The sequence below is a fragment of the Gambusia affinis genome, linkage group LG12 (assembly GCF_019740435.1).
Source record: "Gambusia affinis linkage group LG12, SWU_Gaff_1.0, whole genome shotgun sequence".
In the NCBI taxonomy this organism is placed as follows: Eukaryota; Metazoa; Chordata; class Actinopteri; order Cyprinodontiformes; family Poeciliidae; genus Gambusia; species Gambusia affinis.
This window is the reverse complement of record NC_057879.1, coordinates 14,606,828-14,624,891: the sequence shown is the minus strand read 5'-3', so window position 1 is coordinate 14,624,891 and position 18,064 is coordinate 14,606,828. Positions and strand designations below refer to the sequence as shown.

At 39.6% G+C, this 18,064-nt stretch overlaps 1 protein-coding gene across 6 annotated transcripts in view; it reads right to left on the bottom strand.

The window, feature by feature from the left end:
* LOC122841202 (5'-AMP-activated protein kinase subunit gamma-2-like) overlaps positions 1-18,064 on the bottom strand; it is a 30,478-nt gene that overhangs the window by 4,547 nt on the left and 7,867 nt on the right. For 2 of the 6 annotated variants that reach the window (XR_006372356.1, XM_044134294.1), the window contains exons 4-10: positions 6,994-7,229; positions 4,908-4,959; positions 3,213-3,319; positions 2,010-2,091; positions 375-433; positions 251-296; positions 99-153 (exon numbers count right to left, since the gene is read on the bottom strand). Coding sequence is in view for 5 of the 6 variants with exons in the window: in XM_044134294.1 (XP_043990229.1) it covers positions 99-153; positions 251-296; positions 375-433; positions 2,010-2,091; positions 3,213-3,319; positions 4,908-4,959; positions 6,994-7,229 (637 nt within the window). In the remaining variant the exon portion in view is untranslated. The other 4 variants (XM_044134295.1, XM_044134296.1, XM_044134298.1 and 1 more) reach the window with 4 other exon arrangements.

Sequence of the window (18,064 nt, the reverse complement as noted above, 5' to 3'; positions counted from 1 at the left end):
CTGCAAAAGCGGAAAACAAAGAAACGTGTCATGAGAGCTACAATCAAGAGATTCAGAATAAAAAACAATGTGTGAAGTTTAACAGGATTTTAGAACACCTTGCATCTGGTGATATGTTCACAAGAGGTTTAAACGTTGCTTGAAGATAAACCTCTGAGAGGAAAGAATGAGGCAAATACTGGATTATTAAACCCCACAAAGATCAGAATATTACTACTGTAAGCATGCGTCAACACTTAGAGATACTTGCCTCTCCATGTTTCAAGCTTGTGTTCCTCTAACTCATAAATTTGCACCTAAAAAAAAAAAACAATCTCAGGCTTAGAAAAAAGTAACCAAAAGGTAATATTTAAATATATGCTCATTAAACTCACCAATGGTGACTTATAGTATCTGTGCAATATGATGATGAAATCTGTGATTGTCAGCATTCCTGCAGTGAAAACAGATCAAGTCAATAAACACCTCAGAGCAACGCCTGCAGGCATCATGCAGCTGGAAAGAGGGCGTGGTTTGTTCAGCACAGTGCTGGTTCCCCTTTTTGCTTTATTCTCACATTGACTTGACATTCATTATTCATCACAGGCAGCAGAGCTCAAACTCAATTCACAACTGGCTCCTCTTTTGACTTCGGAGAACAGACAAAGATGCTTCTTTGACATTTCTACACTCGATATAAATGAGTCATCTCTGCACTTTAATAGCTTGCGATGGCTTTAATGTTCTCTACTCAATAAGGAGACATGCTCTGCCAGCCATGACTGCTAACACACAGCACAGCCTCGTTGTTTATTTATGGAAAACCAGAACAGCAATGACATTTTCCATCTCAGTAAAAGGAAATAATTAAGAGATCACAATGAGGCTTAAATAAAATATAGGCCTAAAGGCATAAAAACCTCTTTTCTTTACATTTAAGTACTGAACTCTACTAACTGCATCCAACAAATTAAAAGAGCTAAACACACTGTATGCACTGACGAGGCATAAACAAAAAGTAGAATTTTTTTTTCTAACTTAATTCAATACCTAAATCATTAAAACACGGTTCAATACGAGTCTGTTGACACTAGGGCTGAAACGATTCCTCGAGTGATTCGAGTCCCTCGATTATTAAAACTCCTCGAGGAAAATCTATCTGCCTCGAAGCTTCATTAAGTTATATTTATTATTTAATGCACCGTGTTTCGGCTGGGTTATTACTTGTGTTGCGCTGCGCTCTCACTTCCGCCTGAGTTGTTGATGAAAGCTAAGTGTTAGCAGCGTAACATCCAGTTTTCAGGTTCGGCCTGGGAGGATTTTATTGATTGATGATAATATCCGGGTTTTTGTCGTTTATAGGGGGACCAATAAGCATCCTTAAAATGACTGGCGCGATGCCTGGAGTACGGTAGTCTTTTCTCCTCCCAGAACTGCTGCCTGGTGGCGGGGAAGAGCAAACAGCGATGCAGGTGTATTTATACAGGTGAGCGGATAAACTGTACACTGTGGCCGGACGAACCGGAAAAATTATTTCATATCATTCCGGTCTCAACAAATGGGTGATGGAGCGCATCGTGGCGGCACATAGTGTGTAGATGTTTGTGTGTGTGACGAACAAAGATGTCAAATCCTGTTACTAACATGAACACAAGAGCTATAAATGTCTAGGCAAGGTGAGAGTGCATCTATTAAATTAACTGAGGATGAATATATAAACTACAAGCTGGAGTATATAAGGGTCGATGAATACAATTTCAGATTTTTGTATAACTTTTCTTCAGGTCAACTTGGAAAGTGAGCTATTATTATTACAGGTTAATTTTCTAAACTACAGAAAGTTATTGTTAGGGAAGCTCAACTGTGAAAAATTGGACTGATGTTGATATGTGATAGTACTATTGCTGTCAGGTTAGATTTACCAATGTTTTACTTTATCTTTTCTTATCCGATTACTCCATTAATCGTAAGAATAATCGATAGATTGCTCGATTACAATAGCCCTAGTTGACACATTTCATTGTACTTACCCACAAAGCTTTGCTTCTCTGTGTCCCATAAAGGAGCAGCTCGCACACCGTTAGCCACCAAGGCAAAGAATGCCTTCTTAACCTGCCAAGAAATGATAAAGATTAATTATCTCATATAAACACACTGCCAACCACTCATCTCTTTGTCATTTTATTAGTTTCAGGTATGGACAGAGCCTGTTTTCAGGTTGAGCCCAATTGATTTAAAGCAATTTTGTTTAATCTCCTTCCTGCTAGAAGATTTGGTCATGTGACTACATATCATTTAAAAATAGGAGATTGTTCAGAATTAGTTTTGTTTGCGAGGGATCATAATTCTTCTTTTCCAAACCATCCTGGGGCTATTTGAAAAATAATCTGCTCAGCAAAAACAGACAATGGCTCTTCCACCTTTAACATCAGCAATTTCTATCAAGTGTTCAGAGTACTGGCATTGGGTCTGTTGTCTCTTTCTGGAGGAATCCTGGTTCAGTTTTCTTTTAAGAATTGCTTTACTTGAGCCATGGTGGAAGATTTTGAACATATCAAGTACAGACTTTGATTATGTCGCTACAAACCCTTAAGTTGAGCCACTAGAAATTGACTTGCTGGTCTGCAATGGATCATTGTTCTGCTTCACAACCCAAGTATGGTTTAGTCTGAGGTCACCAACTTGTGTAAGGACATTCAAGATTTTCTGCCAATTTCAGAAAAACAAACTAACCAAACAATTATCCATTCACTCTGTCATTAAAGTAAAAAGAGCAACTATTCAATGTAATAAACCTTTAATGTAAAAAAATGTGAGTGCATCATAATAAAATTAATCATAAGAACAAACAAATTAAATGGCAAAATAAATAGTCAAAAACTTGATGCAGAAACGTAGTTCTTGGTCTTGTGGGCACAAGAACTGTGTTTTTTATGTCTTTGGGTTGATCTTCCAACACCTTCAGAAAGGCAATCTCAACACTCAGCGGTTAAAGATTGACAAGTCAACGAGGTCCTTCTCTCCTTGGATTACTGTTTAACAGCTTCATGGCAATACAGCAAAACAATTAACACAAATTGCTCTAAGGTAAACTCACTGCATTTTGTTGTACATTAACTAAACCCGGAAGTCTGTTTTTATTCCCAATACAAAAACTTCAAAGCAACGGAAACAAAACTGGTATTTATGGAGTTTAGAGAACGCGTTTCAAGTCGGGAGAAAAATATACTAACTTGAAGCGCTGTGTCAAACACGACCAGCTTGGAGCTTGTGGGGACGATGTCGTAGCACTTGTGGGATTTCATAAAGCGCATGTAAATATCACTCTCGGGTTCAGCAGCTGAAAGAAAAATACTTTGTAAGGAAGGTAAAATCTCCTGAGGAATGCCTAATGACAGCTTGGAAACAACACATGCACACACACACGCCCACGCCCACACACACACACACACAAAACAGCCTAAACAGCCATTACGAGCAAACGGACCATTACAGCCACTTTCCTGCTGCTCCAGCTTACTGATAATTACCCACTGCTTTAAATGTCAACAACAAACAAACAGTGGAAAATCTTGGGAAGAAAAAGTCCTTGTGGGGGGTCTCAGTGAGACCCCCCACAAGGGGAGAGGGGAAACTCAGTGAGAGCGAGCAACATTAAAATTGTTTTTCAATATTTGATGATCTCACATAAAGCTACTAAAGTGAAAAAAATGACAAAAGTTAACATTTTTTAATGAAGGTTTTTCCATTTTACGAGGTTGTAAGACATTTTGTCAAAGTTAAGACTTTTCTATTTCATGAAGAAATATTAAATGTAAGCAGTCCTATAATATATTCCCTTATTTGTATTACTTCAGTTCACTATATATTCTTTTTAAAGCCTTTTCCTTGTAATTTTACAGTGCTTTAATTCTATTTTAAATATGGTACTAGCCATGCTTTTTCTGTAACAACAAAGCTGTAGATATAACTTGATGGTTGGATGTAGAATGTTTTACAGCTGGGCTTCTCCTTGTTTTGCTACTTTTGTTGTATATCAGGTTAAACATATCACTTGAAAAATAAGCTTACACACACCTGCACCTATTGGGACATAATACATATCTGTATTAAAATGTTTTTCTTTTATTGTTCTGATGTAATAATCTAATTATTATTTTGTTTTCATGACCTTTTGATGAAAACAAAAGGTCATGTTTTCGTCAAATGTGGACAGAAAGCCATAATTAGATGCCTTTACAGAAATAAAGGCTTTCAAACATTTGGTATTTAATCAATCTATATAAAAGAGTTTCACTTAGTGATAAAGCTCCTGAAAATAAAGACTTTTCAATAGCATTCTAATTTATTGAATGTGTCTTTAGTTTGTGTAAGCTAAATAATTGTTCAAACTGCATGCATTGCACCTGTCCTGTCAAATCTTCCAACCCACCAGGCCATGACTCAGACTTGCAAGGGTTAAGACCTTGCAACTCAAATGTTTCAGAACCTATGTGGAAATAAGTCCAGTCATTCATCCGCTTTTGTGTTTACTAATACCAGCTGATCTTAATTATCCCTCTTGCGATGTCATTGGAACACATAAGGAGAACTTGGTGTTATTTCCATGTGGGTTTTGTAAAATCTTCTAAGTGAACCCCCTTTTATTTTACCCAGATGCGTTTGTTTTGGAAGTCTAAATTTGTACATAAAATAACTGTTAGTATCTTTAAAACTTCAACATACAGTTTAAGAATATATTGTAAACAATTCTGAACAGACAATTTACAATATTATTTGCGTTAAGATCCTTTCCTTTTTAGCCTGCACCAACACATGAAACTGGAAACAACTGCAATACCTGCTAGATCCCAACCCTTCCGCACCGCGTTAAAGCAAAGATTTACGGCGTTAAATGAAGAGCAGCGCAGGCTCATCGGGACACTCACCATCATCGTCTAGTTCAAGTTTCTCCAGCATACCTTCGAATAAGCCGTAGACCTGTGGGAGAAAACGGGAAAAAAGTTGGGAGAGAGGAGCGCGGCAGCGGGTCAGTACACAGCCAAAAAACTTTGCAGTAAATTGGTAGTGACGCCGACTCTCCCTCCCTGCAGCTTACAGTATATCAAACCGACTGAAAAAAAAGAAGAAAAGAAAAAAAAAAAATCCCAGCAAGACAGATGAGCGGCGTCTATTGCTTCAAAGATACCCCGAAATGTGCTAAGTACAAGCAGACAACTTGACAAAAACATACATCTTCAGCGGCGCATAATATTTTGAGCAAACACACCCCCTCTTGAACAACACGCAGTGGACAGGTCCTGATCTATTTGGTGCAGCGGGGAGCGGGTGCGGGGTCGCTACTGTTCACAGAGACGTGTGTAAATTAAACCCCGACACAACAAACTATCTTTAGACGTCGCACAACGCGTAAAAAGTCAAAGGGAGCTCACCAAATGGAAACGGGAGAAGGACGAGGAGGGTGGAAAAAGCAGGAAGATCCGCGCTCTGACGACACGCCCCTCCATGCAGGACAACCTGGCTGCCTCACCATATTAGGAAATCCTTCCCGTTGCCTAGCAGCCAGAAGCTGGGAATGCCTCATCAAGCGTTCATTACTTGAAACAAACACGACCTAGATCTACGAAACATCTTCCCAGCACAGCTATGACATCATGTAACACAAAGTGGGCTAATTGGATCTCTTCCAGGTCCCAGCTGGATATATGCTGCGTCATGCTGAGGTTAGCATACGCAAAGTCTGCTTGTTAATGCACGTTTTTCCGCACTGTGAGCTGCCAAGCACTTTCACAACAACCCTCTGCAGCAGTAGGGAGGGGGGAGCTTCCACACCTGCTTTGGGATGCTCCACAGTCTCCCCAGCGGTGCTCTGTAATGATGACGCAGCACTTCTGCAGCCAAAATCTCCCCCTGCACTCTCATAAATCAGATCCCGCTGCACCACGCCAGGCAAGTGGCCTGCTTTGTACTACAGCAATCTTCTAGAAGGCACACACCCATTCAGCGAATTGCACTTAAAATTGAAAAGAGCGAACGTAACATTATGATTTTTTTTAGAGGTGGCCGAGAGGAACCACAAGTCTTCAGGCGTTAATAGTTAAATATTGATTCACCTTGGTTGGCTGGAATCCACCATCACTGCAGGCGGATGGGTTGAGACAGAATTTTTAGATAATTATTTATTCTAAAGCCACAAGAGTCATCAGTAATTCCTCTTCAGCCAAAGGAGATAAGATACAAAATACTGTGTCAGACTGTTGGAATCTGATTATACCTTAAAGCTAACTCGGTCTGAGAAGAGAAGAGAGCACATTCTAACTGGCTTTACTGCCGTATTATTCTGAATTTAACTCTATCCATCCTTCAGTCAACTATGACGTCCTTCCTAGACTATGCTGAAGAAAGGTATGGCCACAGCATGAAGCTGCCACCAACATATGTCAGCATACGGCTGATGTGTTCAGGGTGATGTAGAACATTAGTTTTGCTCATAAGAGCAAAACCCCTTCTACCACAGGTATATTGTATCCCCGTCATAACTAGGGAAAAACTGTAAGCAGAAAATCTCATGACGGTTTGTCATGCCATGACAAATAGTCACAAGGTGTCCTGTTTGTCAACAGATGTCTCTTGCTTGAACTGCTCTCAAGTAACAGAGCTCGAGATTTGCATTGGCGGATTTCACCGCCACCACTGCCCAAATAAACTTTTATGAGTCTGAGGAAAGAAGGGCATGAGTCATAGACAGGAAGCCTTTAAAGCTGCTGTTGTGTATCCAAAAGGGAAAACAGTTAGAGTAAACATCCCATGACCCATGTAGGATAATTACTGCATTTATCTCCCGCTGCTTTCCCCAAAACTTACGAAAGAGTCCTTGCCATCTGATTTTAGTTTTGGTCCTTTGGGTGTCACAGATAATTACAAAATAATTCTGCTTCCTAAAACAAATAAAAGACAGACTTTGTGAAGTATTAATTTTACTTCACAAAGTCATTAGTCATTAGCATGACTCACATGTTGTGAGGTAGAGATGGGTGGCACAGGACTGGTTGATGGGATCGGGGGCTTGGTGTAGGGAAGGCTGAGGCGCTGTCCTGTGTCCGGGGGCGTGGACAGGGAACGGGCTCGGGTACCGGGCTCCAGGCGTTCTGGGCTGGGGCCGCTTTGCTGCTGGGCCTCCTGGCTGAACACAGGTTGGCTCAATGCCTGGGTTGGAGTGGTGGGAGGTGTAGGTGTGGAGAGCCCAGAAGCTGCAGAGAGAGATAAGGTTCACGACAGATAAGTCATCTTATCTTTTCTTTCTTTACATTTGTACCCATTTTATTCCTTTGAACAAAGCTGGCTGACAATGTAGACATGCATCGCAGAGGTGCTGCCATCATGACCAGGAAGGCCATCAATTATCTAAATATTATACCTAAGTAGGACTGCACAGATTTATTGACTAGCTGATTTACCTTAATTTTGGGCTTTACATGCTTCACTTGCATGTGAAGCCGATATTATCCACCAATCTCATCTGCCTCAGCAAAGGTCTAAAATAAACGAATGCACTCTTCTCTTCTGCTTTGAGAGAGGTTTGACTGACAGAACGGCCTACCAGGTTATTTCTACACATTTGCAGTTAACAATAGTTACCCTGCTATTCCTAACCCAGCGATTTTCCTTCTTATGTTTAGTGACATTTCAGACCAAAAATTTAGGTATCTGCCAGAAAACAGCAATCGGTGCTCCTCTATGCCTATAAGACTGAAGAAAGACCTAATGAATAAATTCAACCAAAACAGGAAGAATATAAATAAGCAATGCAGTAATAAGGTTTCAGCAGTAAACATGATTGGACAACAAACCATACCACAAGTCTTGATTAACCTCTGTATCCCTGACATCATGTTCATGTAAACTAGATGTTTAAAAGAAAGGGGCACCTCATTTCTGTGTATGGAATTGTTCCAAATTGCATAAATATCAGAAGACAGTTCAAAGGCAAAGAAGGCTGAATATTGCTTATGGATGAATTAATGCAACAATGCAGGTGAGCAGCAAGTGGCTCTGCTGAGATGTCACTCAACTTTCTGTAAGTATAATAGGAATAGCACTCTGTGAATGGCCATTTTCTTAAGGTATGGTCTTTATGGCTTACCGTCCTTGAGGAAGGTGTCAATATCAGCTGGACATTTGTTTGGGCAGCAGTTTTTCCCCATTACTGTGTAGATCACAACAGGGGCATTACAAAAAAAAAAAAAAATCTACCATGAAAAAAACTAATCTTGCTTTTTAAACAGTTCTATCATCTGTTTTCATTATCTGTAAGCCAAAAACAATCAGAAGGAACCGACATAAATGCTTGCCGGCTCAGAATGGACTTGGGTAAAAATGAGTCTATTTTTTATAAATAAAGCTACCCTCACAATCTTCTGCAAAAGCAAGTCACTAAATCTCTACTTGACCACAAGTTGGCGCTATTGATGTATTTTCTTTCTCTGCAATATTTGACAACTGGTCAGATTCTTTGTGAAATAGATTTAATGCAGAGTATTAAATCAACCATTAATGCAACCAATAAATTTGACATAAACTTTAACCAAGTCTGAACAATCTTAATCGCTGCTTTAGCCAACCTATCTGCTTAAAACAGATGTTAAAATATTATTTTATTTAGTTTTTAATAAAATCGTCCCCTCCCCCCCAAGTTCTTTAAGATCTCCTTTACATACCTTTTTCTCCTGAGTCACCATGTATCCACAGCTGATTTTTCATACCTCAATCTAATTCAGCAGAACTCAGACATCGTTAAATAAAAATATTTATGTTTTTTAAATACAGTTTTAATACAGCTTTGGATGACAGATCTGGGTCAATATTTACTTTCTATTTTAAAACACTACTAATTTTATCAATACTAAAATTCTTTTCGGTTTGGAAAATAACATTGTGCTACAACTATAATTGTTGTCTAAATGATTTTAGCAGAAATAAAATGAATTTAAATTCCCATGTAGTGGTCAGCAGTCTGTGACGCAGCGGCTTCGTCAGATAGGGACGTTTATCACATGACAGCCTACATGATCTGTCACGTCAGGCCTGGCAAGCTTGTGTGGGGCGACATGCGACCCTCACGTTGCTACGGGTGCTCCCCCGTGACATGTTTCTGAGACCTGACAAAAGCTACGATGTGGGCTACACGGTTCACATTACGATCTCTTAGCCCTGAATGTTGAAGGAAACAGTTTTAATGAGAAAAGCTGAAGACGGGGAGTTTAGTTTTTTAATTATGACAGATATGAACGTTTTAAAACACTTGGATATTAGTGAGATCAGGCAACATCTAAAAGCTTCTGTACCGCAAAAGAGAGCGGCTTAAAATAATATTTAGACACAAACTTAAACATCATAATATTAAGTTGTGAAACATTTTAGTCAAAGCAGACCCCGACTATTTTCCCCTTTAACAGGATCTCTTGACATTTAGTTGGCGCCCAGCAGGCCTCTTTGGTGTGCCCAGCTTCCGCTGTGCAGCCGTCTTTTTTTAGCCACGCTGCTGAGGCACATTCCACAGGAGCAGATAACAGCGGGCCTGCGAGCCCTCTCATCTGTCTGGGTAATAGAGGACAGTTAGGCACCAGCCGGGAAATGGGACATGGATGCACTGCATCTGATTTAACTGTAAAGTGATCAAACAGGAGAGAAATTCTGACGCAACTAACTATATAGAAAAACAGAAGAAGACTCGACAATGATTTTTAAGGTTGAAAAATAAAATAAATTAATTCAAACCAAGCTGTTATGCTTTAATGTTGGCTGTTAATTAAAACTAACAGCAATGTTTACCTAATACAGATGAGCACATTATTGCAGCTTCTTAAACATATGGAAAGTTGATTATATTAATGAGGGAAAAAACGTTTTGATGCTTAGTTGGACTAGAAAAAGTCAGAAAACGAGATTCTAATCATTCTGGTAGCAATTTACTGTTCTGACACAATTATTTTCCTAGTAAAGCCAATCAAATAGAAAAATTTCTCAAATCATTTTCTCACAAAATAATATTCCTGAGCTATTTTGACAATAAACAGCACAAAAATTGCAATCAAAAAAGAAAATGATCTCTGAACAAAACTATTGGTGAATGTTATTGTCTTAAAGTCTTTAGCAACTCCAATTTAAATCACAAAATCCAAATTGGCTGCAGTTTTGCATTGGTCTGTACCCAGGCTGTATTAACAGGTTTTAAACCAACGATGTGTTACTGCAACAGCTATAAAAGTGGATCCTCTCAGCCCTTGAACAGTCTTGACTCTTAGAGCAATTTGAAACTTAACATCTGAATTCAGTCCAGTACTGAGGCCACTAAAGCTTCAGTCATTTATTTGTCACTCAGTGAGCAAACGTCTGCAGTAATGTTGCACTATGAATCTCAGCCGTTCTATGCACTGGTTAAAACTGGGGCAAAGACAGGAGAGCCTCTTGTGGCTCATTTACTAATAATTTATAATTATATGTCAGCTACACTAAATCACTTTCCCATATTAGAATATACATAAGTATAAAAACAGTATCATAACCAGATTTTTCATAATCACTTAAAAAAACCATAACAGTATTACTAAGAAGTACCAAGACTTTCTGATAGGCCACAATTCATTTTCACATGCAGAAGATGAAATCCCAAAGGATGCTGTCTAACACTGCGACAGACTGGCGACCTGTCCAGGGTGAACCCCGCCTCTCGCCCGGAACGTAGCTGGAGATCGACACCAGCAACCCTCCCGACCCCATTAGTGACAAGGGTGAACAGAAAATGGATGGATGGATGCTGTCTAACAATAGGAGGAATGTGGGTTCTGATTCTGCAGTGCCGAGGCTCTGGATCAAAGAACTGAAGTGGCGTTGAGTCAAGAAGACAATATTTCTTGTCGTCTGCATGCTGCAAAGTTGTAGTGAACCCCCAGATTGTTTTGATAGGTGCCTTCAGGTCATCTGCTTTACTGGCTCTCTTGTCTCTCATCTTCCTAATGATAACCGCCTATAGACCTTCTGTGGGTCTCAGATTAGGGGAGTTTTGCTGGCCAATCAAGAACAGGAACACACTGGCTATTGAACCTTTGGCAGTGTGGACGACTCTTGCTGGAAAATAAAATTAGCAGCTACTTGCGGCTTGTCATCAGATGAAAGCGTGAAGTTCTCTAGAATTTCCTAGTAGACAGCTGCATTGACTGCAGACTTCAGAAAACAGTGGACCAACACCAGCAGATGACACGGCATCCCAAACCATCATAGACTGTGCACACTTCTCACTGGACTTTAAGCAATACGGATTCTGCGCCCCTCTCCTCCTGGCTGAGCCAAAATAAAGCTAGAAACTAGTCTCTCAAAATAAGGGAGGCTTTTCTGACTTTCCACACAGCTGATCCATTGTTCTATTATGTTAAAGTAATCTGCAGCTGTGTCAGATTCTCTGATGATAGCAAAAGAACAACAGAACACAAAAGATAAACATTTTGTTTTCTTTTAATTAAGTCCATGAAAAATCCTCGTAAGGTTCAATGCTGAATATTTACCATGTCAAAATTTATGATGTCACTTTATGAAATTTGTAGGGTGATAAAAATGTGAAATTTTGCAGATTTAATGACCAGGACTTATAAAGATGACATTGATCGTGACATTGGATTGAGGTGAAAAAATCTTTCATTCCACAGATAACATTCCTGTGTTTGTTAAATCACACAATGTGCATGACATTGTAGCCACTGCGATAAGTGTTTAATTAGATGCATGCCAATATTGCCTCAAGTGAATCATCTGTTAATTAAGTGCACAGTTAGTTTTGGAAATGAGAGCATTCTTTAGTTCTGTTTCTTAGAAATTCTGTGCATCCCTAACACCTGGAATTGGACTTCTGCTCTCTGCCAGAAAGATATTGTTATCTTGTGACTTGGAACTGTTTCTTCTCTGAAAAGCAAACAGGATTTGCAAAAATAGGCTGGATTTTGGCCTTGACTGACTTTTCAAGGTCAAAATCCTTGACTGGAAAGGATTGTGTTTCTATGAATGAAACACATTCATAGAATTATGAATGTGCTTCATAATTCTATGAAAACACGTTCATTAAACTCCACAGTGATCACTGTGTGATAAGATCCTAATGAGGTGACTTCTATGATACTGCTAATTAATGGCATTGACAGTGAGACACCAGAAAACAGCCTCAACAAATCAGATTTATCAAGCCTCACTGACTTGGTTAAGACTTGGTTGCAATATATTTCTAAAACAAAAATCCAGCAAAGTCTATTTTGCTTTGTTCCTCTTCTCTTGAAGACCTTTTTCCTTTGTCTAATTTTTCTTTGGAGCAATCCAAGATGGAAAATCATCAAACGCCTTGAGAGATAAACCAACTCTGTTTCCCCACAACGACCATCAGGGCAGATTAAACAGCTGAGCAGAGATTCCTCTGTCAGCAGCGCTGGAAAAAGGGGATGGTGAGAACCACTTGTCAAGAGACCACTAGACTGTTCTGTGTTTATTCTTTAAATAAATATTAATCTGAAAGGATTCTAAGACATCTCCTCCCTTTCCATTGTGATTGCAGTTCAAACTTCCTGGAAATGTCAGAAAAAAAAATAAACTCTTCAAATGAATTAGCTTCATAAAAGAAAAACTTCATTTAAAAGCTATGAGAGTTAATTGAGGCCGGTTGATGTAGGAAACAATCTACGGGAGGGGATATTTCCCCTATATAGTTATGTGAAATAAAAACTGGGAACCCCATGAACTACTCCGTTTTTGTTTTTTTACATTTTATTTAATTTTATTTTTTTACATATCAATATATGGTATTTTTGTTCCATCTCTAAAAGATGTTAAGACATCCTGTTATAACATCCTCTATGATGTTGGCTGTACAAAACCAAAATGAGACACTTGGGAACATTTTCCCTGCTCCTCCCTTTCTGCTGTGAGACGTTTAAGGGGTTGTACAGCCCACTTCAAGTAATCCCAGAATATCTGTGGATATCTGGGCTTTGATTCTGCCAATCTAGGGCTTTCCGTCTCTTAATTCTCAGCCAGAGCTTGGTGGATTAACTAGTACTAGTCTTGAGTCATTGTCATGCTGCAGAGATGGTCACTTTTTCCTCAAAAACTCTCTTATACTTATTAAGACCTCATGGTGGAAAATATGATGGTGAGCTGACCAGATCCTGCTGTGGTAAAGCATCTCTGAACCATGACACTTCCACCTTAATGATTTACGATACACAGGAGTTTTTTTCTGGAAAACTGGATTTGGAATCGGCCAAATATCTCTGCTCTGGTGTCCAAGAAATTAAGTTTCAAACTCATCCGTCCATAGAACCTTATTCCAGAAGTGGACTTTGTCAATGTTCTCTCTGGCAAACTTCAGTCTGGGTCTTATGTTTTTCTCAGAGAGCAAAAGTTTTCTCCCTGCAAAACTTCCATCAGAGTTTAACTTGCCTAGTCTCTTTCTGGTTGTACAACCAAACAGGTTAATATCAACAGAGTTGATCATTCCGAATTTCACCATTTTTTTAAGAGCCTCATAACCTGGTACAAGTCTAGGATTCTTTTAATCTTAGCATACATTCGTGTGCACATGGTGCGATATGCCTGTTTGCAATTTTAGGCATTTGAAGTTGGAAATACAGTCACAGTTTCCTATCTTTTGCCAAAACAGAGGCTGGAATTTCGTGGTTTGCAATTTATTTATTTAAGGCTGCTTTACCCAAAAACATCTACTTGATCTCGATATGCTTATACAGCTTATACTCTACTTTACTGACGTGCTCCAAGTGGAGCAGCTATTCTGAACTCCCCTCGGATAACGGGACAGAAAAAAAAATGACATTGAAGGGACATGGAGTAGAGCAGCTATAAATTACTCTGGTGCTAGAAAACGGATTAATTGATTTAAGTTTGCATCGTTCTATCAAAATCCTACAATGCTGGCTATAATATTTAATCCAAAAAAGTACAAAAGGTGCATTTAATATGAACTCTGCAGCAAAAAAACTGCTGACTGCCAGGACCGCACACATAGCCACAGCTCCATAAGCTTGTGCCCCAGTACTGTGTTTGCTGATGCAGATGCATGGCGGTACGTGTGAAATTAAAGATTTGCTGCACCAGTGGTGCCTCAACTCTATGTGTTGCTATAATGGTGATCATGAACAGCATTTGTTACCTATCTGCAGCCCTCTTGTCTTTTCTAAATGGCAATAAGATAGAGAAACTGAACCAGGGTAGAGTGATTACTAGAAGAGGTTGGCTGTTGCTTTGTGTGAAAGTTATTTCAGCATTATTCAGATTGGCCACCATACAAGACATGCTACACCTGTGTCAGAAAAAACAAACAAAAGCTGACAACTAAAAGGTATTGCCTAATGCATCCGGACTGAGGCAGGCCTAGTTTTTCTTATGTTTTAGCAAAGTATCAATCAAACTAAAACGACAAGCAGTCATTTGCATTCCACAAAGATAAAAGATTTGACTTTCAAATGTTGCAACATTGAGTACAATCTGTGTGCATCTGTTCTTGTTGTGCTTAAAAGTAGATTTGCAGATAATGACTCAAAATAGTTTCCATTGCGATATTGATGTTGCTGGTTATTTTGTAGTCTGTTGCTCTCTACTCTGGTCCTTTCAGCTAATACAGTTCTTAGTCCCGATAATCTTGATTAATAAACACAAGATAAAACAAAACATTAATAGCAAAACAGAACTCGTTTGCATCAGTGAGTCCTTAAACCACATTTCAGACATTGTAGCTCACTGCAGCATTTCTACTGATGCCAAATACAGCAGCATAACGGCAGACTTAGTTAAAGCTGAATGACAGTTTATAAAACTTTAACAAATGAACCGCAACCCTGATGTTCAATGTTAAGAATACTTAATGCAAAATGTATTTTCATGACATGAGAGCCTCACCAGAGCAAGAAACAAAGTGTCTAAGAAAGCTGGAAATCCTATCATAGGTGAGACAAGTGAGGAGTGTGGAACGTTACCGGCCAGACATGAAGCCTCGGACGGATGCCTCCCTTCTAGCCCATCCTGCTCTTTTCGTTTCTTGCTCCTCCTTAGGCTGCCAAACCGCTTCATGGAAAGCAGTGGGTGGTCGGCTCAAGACTCAGTGTGGTCATGACCATCCGCATCACGATGGGAATATACTCTGAAAACTGTCCCAAGTGAACAGTTTACTTTGTTTTTGTTCTGTTTGTTTGTTCGTTGAGAATAAATCCAGATTAGCAAAAATGATGATTGATGGAATTAATTAGAGAAACTCTCCGACACATAAGATGGCGTGAACAGCAAATAAGAAGGAGGAAGAAAAAGTAAGTGCTGAGCCAGCAGGAGGCGGTATGCAGGTCATGAATTCAAAATAAAAGCCAAGAATGTGAAAGCTGTAAATTCCAGAGAGCCAGAGTGATGCTCGGATCAGGGTGCCTCTCCCTCTGTGTCAGAGGTGCTGGTGCTGTAAATTGTCAGGTGCAGCTGTGGGTGGCATCTCTCTAATATAGCAAGTCGCTCCACTGCTGTAAAAGGAGGCGAGTCCACACAAAAATCCCTGCTGATTGGCTGAGGCAGGCCGTCTCCCCGCCCTCCCTCTTCCTCACGGAGTAAATTCAGCACAGGAACATCTGCTTCGCTCAGTCATCACGTGAAGTCACTTCGTCACGCTGCTTCTGGGGGTAAACGCATTCATCTGATCTGGCAGTTTAACACAATGCGGTTGCCCAGCTCAGGGACAGTCGTGCGGTTCGGTGTCTGTAACCTGACCTTTAAGACTGCTGAGACCAGGCCCCCTGTCAGATGACGGCAGCGGGCCATCCCATGCTCTGTCAGCTGATCAGAAAGCTGCAGTTCAATACTAGTGCCCTCTCCTACCCTCTACTGATGCCCCACAACTGCTCATAGTAGTTCAAACTGGGCAAGTATAGATTTTAATTAACATGTTATGCAACGGGGGAACAGCCAACATGAGCTCAAATTTAATCAATGATTTATGCTTTTAGGATTTTATTGCACTCGTAATAAATGTAAAAAACTATCCAGATATTAAATCCACAAGAAACGTAATATTTCATCGTGGGAGAGACTTCTCTTTAGCTAAAAGAAAAATAATAATACCTTGTAAGGATTGGCGTGCAAGAACGAAGAAGGTCAAAGCTACCCAGTTGCTTTATTTACTGACAACAAAAGGCACATTGGCAACCAAAAGGGAGAGAGAAGAGTGGGGGAAAAACTGTACATGGCTGTGAAGGGAGCTCCTGAGAGTCTGGTCACTTCCAGATAAGGCGATGGAAGAGCAGCAGCAGCAAGAGGCTGACAATATCCAGGCAACGGGGAAAACATATTTAGAAACAGACCAGAATGGAGCAACATTCTGGTCATATAAGAATAGATACAAACATATCAAAGACAATGCTGTTGTCTGTTGAGTGGCATGTGAAAAAGATGCAAACTCTGGAGCTTGGGGAAAAAAACAAAAAAAGCAAACTTCTGTGGTGTTAAGAGGAGGTGCCATAGCAATCTGGAGAGAGAATTTATGAATGTGACTTTGCTATCAGCACCCCCTTGTGGTGAAAGCAAACCATCAATAGAAACTTCCACTTGATTTTTAATGACTTGGAAAATAATTTCTTGAGCTTTTCCACATTTTGCCTTGTTACAAACACAAGTAACAACATCTACTATTAGATGTTGTAGGGTGGACTGAAACAAAGTGGTACATAATTACAAGCCTGAAGGGAAAGGAAACATTTTTTTTTAAGTGTGCCAGGGTGTTATATGCTGCCTCACTTTACTCCGCTACCTCTAAATCAACTAAATGTAAAAAGAAACCACCTGAATAAAAACTAGAGTCCCACTTTTTTGAATCTCAGAATAAATCCAGCTGTTCTGTGAAGGGCTCAGAACAGGGAAGACAACAGTCAGCTTAGGAAGAAGGCTGTGGAGAAGTTTAAACCCCAAACTCTGAAAGTCACCGTTCTATCCGTCATCTGAAAATGGAAAATGTTTGGCAGAGAGTAAAACCGCCCAAAAAATGACAACACCTGAACTAACCAGGCAGGCAAGGAGAGTTTTGGTCAGTGAAGCAGACAGGGGGTCAATGGTAACATGAGGTCCAGGAGAAATTCACAACTCAGACAGGAGAATATGTTGCTATGACAACTACTACTTACTTTATAAATCTGCCAATTACAAAACACTAGAAAGGAAAAAGGCCATTATTATAGAAAAGCCATGAGATGACCAGTTTGGAAGCACATAAGTTAAAAACTTAAGCAGGGGACAAAGTTAATGTGAAAGAAGACGATCAGGTGGGATAAAACCATGACTGAACTCTTTAGCCAACAAGCAAAAATGCTGTGGGGTTAAAAATAATCTAACAAGAAAAATCCTCATGAAATAGTCTCTTTTGTGAAACTGGGTGATGGCAGCATCATACTGTGGGGATGGATGTTTTTCTTCAGGAGAGACAGGGAAGCTGTTTAGAATTGATAACATGGATGGAGATCTCAATACTTTCCAATTCTTTAACGGTCCTGTTAAGGTCCAGGCCTAAAAATTCAATTCAGAATTTTTAAATTACCTAAAAAGTTAATGTCTGTATTTCCTCCTCTCCGTTCAATCTGACTGACTTAGAGACATTTCACAGAGATAAAAGACACACATTTCATTCTCTAGCAAAGTCTGTAGAGACAAACGGCAAAAGACTTGTTTGTACCTCTAACTGCATTTAACATATGTCCAACTCACTCGGGGAGCCAGAGTACAAATGCACACCACACTTTTCAGATTTTTAAATCTGAAAAATATTTCAATCATGCACATCATGGTTACGCACTAATTCCTGTTGGCCTATCACATAAACTTGCAGTGAAATACACTGATGTTTGTGGCTGTAAACTAACAAAATGTGGAAAAATTTAAGGGGTGTGAATAGATTTTCAAAGCAAAGTAGAGAGACATTTTGAAATGAGCACTCAATCTGTCTTTGACATTCAGTTTAAATCTCGCTTTCCACTGATCATTCAGAGATTAAGCTGTGCCTCAAAGC